This window comes from Chrysochloris asiatica, unplaced genomic scaffold (genome assembly GCF_000296735.1).
Source record: "Chrysochloris asiatica unplaced genomic scaffold, ChrAsi1.0 scaffold00083, whole genome shotgun sequence".
NCBI lineage: Eukaryota > Metazoa > Chordata > Mammalia > Afrosoricida > Chrysochloridae > Chrysochloris > Chrysochloris asiatica.
This window is the reverse complement of record NW_006408601.1, coordinates 7,430,244-7,436,215: the sequence shown is the minus strand read 5'-3', so window position 1 is coordinate 7,436,215 and position 5,972 is coordinate 7,430,244. Positions and strand designations below refer to the sequence as shown.

The window sequence follows — 5,972 nt, the reverse complement described above, 5'->3', positions numbered from 1 at the left end:
CCTCTGTGGCTATGTCACTGACTCTGGACCCAAGAGTCCCCAGGTCTTGCCACACTGCTGGCCAACCAGGTCTTCACCCGGGTTCACAGAAGTTTATTGAACGTTGTAGGGCTTAGCTCACCACTTCATTGCTGTTTTTCCGTCACTTCCTGATTTTTTGTTTTCTTTATGTAGTCTTTGATCTTCATCATTGTTTCAAGTCCTCTTCACTTTCAGTGAGCAAGGTTATATGATTCCTGTACTGAAGTTTGTTTACGAGTCTTCCTCCAATCCTGATGCCAAGTTCTTCTTCACACTGGTAGCCTAACTATGTTTCACTCTGTTTGGACGGAACACGTGATGCTAACTTTTCATTATCTACTGTTACCTTGGTGAATGATTAGAAAATTAGTTATGATCTATTTTTGTAACTACCAATTGAAAGTTATAACCTGTTGGGAAGAAAGAACCTAATTCATGTAAGGCATGCTTTTTATTAAAATGAAATAAAATAAAATCTAGACATGCCACTAAGAATATTCAAAATCTGTTCTTAAAAATAAATAAAACATGAAGAATGAAGTAAAAGGAGAGATGATTATTGGGTTAAGTGAAAATACTTCCTTCTACAATTTTCTACAACATTGCTCCCACAAAGATTACAACACTTTTTTGTTGTTGTGTTTTTTAGTTGTTTAAGAAAATATTTTGAGAGGCAGACTATCACAGTGTAAAGCACAGGGAACTGCCAAAAAGTCAAGCCAGATTCAGAAGAGGACATAGAATGAAGGATATAATCGCTGATATCATATGGATTTTGGCTGAAAGCAGAGAATACCAGAAAGATGTTTACCTGTGTATTATAGGATATGTAAAGTCATTCAACTCTGTGGATTATAAAAAATTATAGGTAACATTGTAAAGAATGGCAATTATAGAACACTTTATTGTGTTCATGGGCAACCTGTACAAAGACCAAGAGGCAGTCATTCGAACAGGACAAGGGGATAGTGCATGATTTAAAATCAGTAAAGGTGTCCATTGTGTATTCTTTCACTGTCATTCTATATGCTGAAAATCAAAAAATCCTAGAAACTGGTCTATAGAAACAATGCAGCATGAGTATTAGAGGAAGACTCTTAAACATCCTGCCATGTGCATTGGAAGCAAAGAGGACTTTGAATCACTTCTTGATGAAGATCAGTGACTACAGCCTTCAGTATGGACATACACCTCAACATTAAGAAAACAAAAATTCTCACAACTCGACCAGTAGACAACATGGCAAATGGAGAAAATATTAAAGTTGACAAGAATTTTATTTTACTTTTCTCCAAAATCAACATTAATAAGAGCAGCAATCCAGAAGTTAAATCTGCTGCAAAAGACCTCTTTAAGGTGTTAAAATGAAAAATGTTACTTACGATGCACCTGTGTAGGAAGAAGTATAGCCAGAATGCTCCTTAGAAGCCAGGATAGTGAGACTTCTCTCATCTTTAGTAAATGCTCAGTAATTGTTAGATAGTGCTGGTGTGGCATAATAGGATCAGCACTGGATTACGAACCACAAGGTTGGTGATTCAAACCCACCAGCTGCTCCTTGGAAACCCTATATAGGGGTGCTATGAATTGGAACTGACTCAACGGCACTTAACAACAACAATTATTAATAATAACTAATACTTAAAAAGGGTTTATTTTGTGAAATCAAATATTAATCATGAAAATTACTTTGTTTAAAATTTTTTATTATGAATTGAATGAAAATTTACAGGGCAGATCATCAGTTTTATATTCAACAAATCATATACTTTGTTTCATTACAATGGTTATAATCCCCTCCATGTGTCATCAGTTAACAGTATTTCTCTCTATTCATTTTAGCTTGTTTCTTTTAAAAAAACTACAACAAAAAAAACACTGAGGCATATATAATAATTTAAACCACCAAAGGGTACATTCTGCAAGTCTGCCTCCTGGCCACCACCACTCAGTCTCTGTCTTTCCATGAATCTAGAGTCCTCAGCTGCTTCCTCACTACGTGTCTCCATCTCTGCCTCCATCTCTGGTGTCGCTGCTTCTCTGGATAGGGTCCCGCATTCTGCTTGTGCTCTTTTCCCTTGATGGTCCTAGAGTCCTCTGTTTCTGGACTGTAAGATTAACTGCTCCCTTTTTTTTGTTACAAAACTTCTGCCTTTGCAATGGTAGCAGTCGCAGTTAGTCATGACAACAACTACTCACTATTGAATCATAAGAATCTTATCCCCATCTCTTTTTACTACACCCATCTAGACAAGATGAAAACTATTCAGTGGGGATTCTATCTGCCCCCACACACTTTTAATCTAAACTCCCTTTTGAAACCTTGTAAGCCAGTCACTTCATGCTGTTATCACCCTTCATTTTAGGTAGGCAATGTCAAAGTTACCCGTCCCTATCTACCCTGTGTACTAAGGGGTTAGCATTGATAGTTGATGTGAAGACTCCTTCCCTCTCAGTTGGTATTTTGAGCTACTTAGGGAAGCAGCAGTCAAGAAATCAAACAACGTATTACATTGGTCAAATCTATTGCACAAGACCTTTTTAAAGTGTTGAAGAGCAAACATGTCAGCTTGAAGACTAAGGTGCACCTGACCCAAGCCATAGTATTTTCAATAACCTCATATGGATGTGAAAGCTGGACAATGAATAAGTAAGACTGTAGAAGAATTGATGCTTTTGAGTTATGGTGTTGGAGGAGACTATTGAAAGTGCCATTGGCTGCCAAAAGAACTAATAGATCCATTTTGGAAGAAATTCAGCCAGAGTGCTCCTTGGAGACTAAGATGGCCAAACTTCGTCTCTCATACTTCGGACATATTTTCAGGAGGGACCAGTCACTGGAGAAGAATATCATGTTTGGTAAGGTGGAGGGTCAGAGAAAAAAAGGAAGACCCTCAACGAGATGGATTGGCCAAATGGCAGCATCGATGGACTCAAGCGTGGCAACAGTAGTGAGGTTGGCCCAGGATCGGGCAGTGTTTTGTTCTGCTGTGCATAAGGTCACTATGAGTCAGTGCTGACTCAATGGCACCTAACAACAACAACCTCCATGAGTATAGGTCAAGTTCATCAAGTTGTAGCAACTTACCCTTGTTTCCTTTATCAAAAATTCTTTTGATACATTAATTAATAAGTAAATTGTAACAAATAAGCCTTCCTTATAACATATGTAAAGAATCTACTCCTTTTTTTAAGGTCCAATTGAATACCACTTTATTGACAGCATTCAGAATGACTGAGTGTAAAGCAATTCTTCCCTCATTTAACATTTGCACATGCTTAGTTCTGAGCCAAACACCGTATCATTACAACCTATACTTATTCTAATATAAAAATACCTTGAGTACAGCAAGCAAATCTTGTTAAACTTTATTAATTTTGTAGAACTTTATATCCAGTTGAGAAGGCACTTAAGCATTGGTTCAATTTGCTGGATATTTTGTTCTCTCTAAAAACAAGATTCACTGACATAAAGTCAAAGAAACTGCTATCTAAAGAACTTAATTCTTTAAAAATATTATGTAGACCTAGCCTCGATGGCTTGATAATCAGAACTCTACTAGAGTTAACTGATTAACTGTTGACCTTGTGGTTCGCAGTCCCAGTGCTGATCCTACAGTGCCACACCAAAATCTTTATGGAAGCAGGAAACTTCCTCTTTCTCTCATGGAGTGGCTAGTGGGTTTGCACTGTGGTTAGTAGTCAGTGCTTATCCTTCGGCTCCACCAGGGTTACTTTGGCCATGCTTAGGCGATTAATGTATCTTAATTAGTGGAATTTAAATTTTGACCAGAGATAAACTTAACTTTTAAATGACTGTCAGGATATTTGTTTACATTTCTAAACATAGGGAATGCCCACTGCCTCATGAAACTTCTCTTATATGAAAAAACATCTGCTTTTGGAATTGAAATACAGAATTCTCAATTTATATAAAATTCCAAATGACCTTGATTTCTTCATTTTCTTAAAACTGAGATAGTTCTTTGATATCATTACATTGTTAACTTTCTGAAGTGTTCATTTCAGGAAGATTTTGAATGTTAAGTTTGGGGATTCTGTTTTTACTCATCAGTGCAAAATACTGCCTGTTTCTCCTTTTGACCAAGTGAAACCAGTGAACTTAAAATAAGGCTTACCATGTTGTTGTTGTTGTTGTTAAGAGCCATTGAGTTGGTTCTGACTCATAGCACCGACCTTGTGGTTGGAAGTCTAGAGCTTATCCTACAGCACCACACCAGGACTCAAGGCTTAGCATACAGGAAGCAAAAAGATGAAAACTTCTCAGATACTATCAAACATCTTAAGGCACTGAGTTTGTAGGCCTGAAGGCTCAGGACCGTAATCTCAGGGGACACCATGGTCAACTGGCATTGTCCACAAAGACAATGTTCTATATCCTACTTTGGTGAATAGCAACTGGAATCGTAAAATCTCATGAGCAGCCATCTAAGGTGCAACTATTTCTACACATGTGGAAGAAAGACAGTGTTATAAATTGAAGATTCTTGGAATCAACTAGTCCAGTGGACAATGGAGCAGGTAAACTTCAGTCACCATGACTCTGAGACCAGAAGTATTAGGTGGTGCTCAGCTACCACTGCTAACTGCTGTGAAAGGGATCCCATTAGATAGTCCTAAATAGAGTAGGAGAGAATGTAGAACAAAATTCAAAGTTATAAAAGAAGACTAGGCTTACTGGACAGAAAGAGACCGGAGGAACCTGAGACTATGGCCTTTGGTCTCCCAGTAAGTCTACAATGGAACTCACCCTTATGGCCCAATTTTCAGCCAAGCAATAGATAGGTACATAGGTGGAACAACACCACTAGTAGGGAATGTTCAGTATAAAATGGTCAATCATTCAAGATGCAAAGGGCAACATTTACCTAAGGGCAAAGTTGAGAAGGGATGGGAAGGAGAGTGGAATGGAAATAGGAACCACAGGGAGAAAGTGAGATAGATAGCTCTTGTTACATGTAGGGGATTTCAAGCATTGAGATGAATTCAGGTATATGTTTTTTTAATGTAAAACTGATGATCTTCTTTGTACACATTCACTAATTCACAGTAAAAAGTTAAAATATATAAAATAAAATGAGGTTTAGTTGGCATTGCTTTTACAAATACAATTTTATTAAATTTTAAATGTTACTGATATGATTGATATTATTTTCATATCTTTATATACATTTACATGAAAACTGTGTTTGTGCTTTGCTGCTGCATAGCATTTTGGGGATCATCCACTTTTTAAATAAAAATATTATTATTATTATTACAGAAAGATTCAAATGGGACCAGTAGTTTGCCAACTGGAAGTTCTCTTATGCAAGAAATTGAAGTACAGAATGAGGAGGTGGCAGCTTTTTGTCAATCAATTACCAAGTAAGGACTTTTTCCTTTATAAATTACAGGGTGTGTGGTTTGTGAGAGCTATTAGACCTGTAGACTAATTTCTTCTTTAACTCTTTGTTTTCTTCTTTCTCTTTTGCTTCAAATAGTAGAGACCAATAGTTGTATCATAGATGGCCACTTACAAGTTTTTAAGACTCCAGCTGCTACTCACTGAACCTAGGATGTTGAACATTATCTTTATCAGCTATGTTATGCCATTTGACTGAGTTGTCTGAGGAGACTATGGTCCTAAGTCTTTAACCCAGTAAACCAATTTCATGAAGTATTTGGGTATTTTTAATCAGTCTCCATAACTGTGCCCCTCTGTGCATTTTTACATATGAATATAATATGTAGCATGCTCAAACATGTATATACACATGCCTACAGATACGCATATACATGCATGCATATGTACTCACATATGCCACCTTATATGTATATGTTGTTTTTGTTGTGAAGTGCTGTCAAGTCGGTTCCGACCCATAGCGACCCTGTATAGGGTTTCCGAGAAGCAGCTAATGAGCATGAACCACCAACCTTGCAGTTCAAAC

At 37.2% G+C, this 5,972-nt stretch overlaps 1 protein-coding gene across 1 annotated transcript in view; it reads left to right on the top strand.

Moving 5' to 3' along the window:
- Positions 1-5,972, top strand: part of PIK3C2A (phosphatidylinositol-4-phosphate 3-kinase, catalytic subunit type 2 alpha) — a 202,827-nt gene that overhangs the window by 94,156 nt on the left and 102,699 nt on the right. Inside the window, exon 3 of the mRNA XM_006865791.1 lies at positions 5,306-5,409. Within this exon, the coding sequence (XP_006865853.1) occupies positions 5,306-5,409 (104 nt within the window). The remainder of the gene's footprint in view (positions 1-5,305; positions 5,410-5,972) is intronic.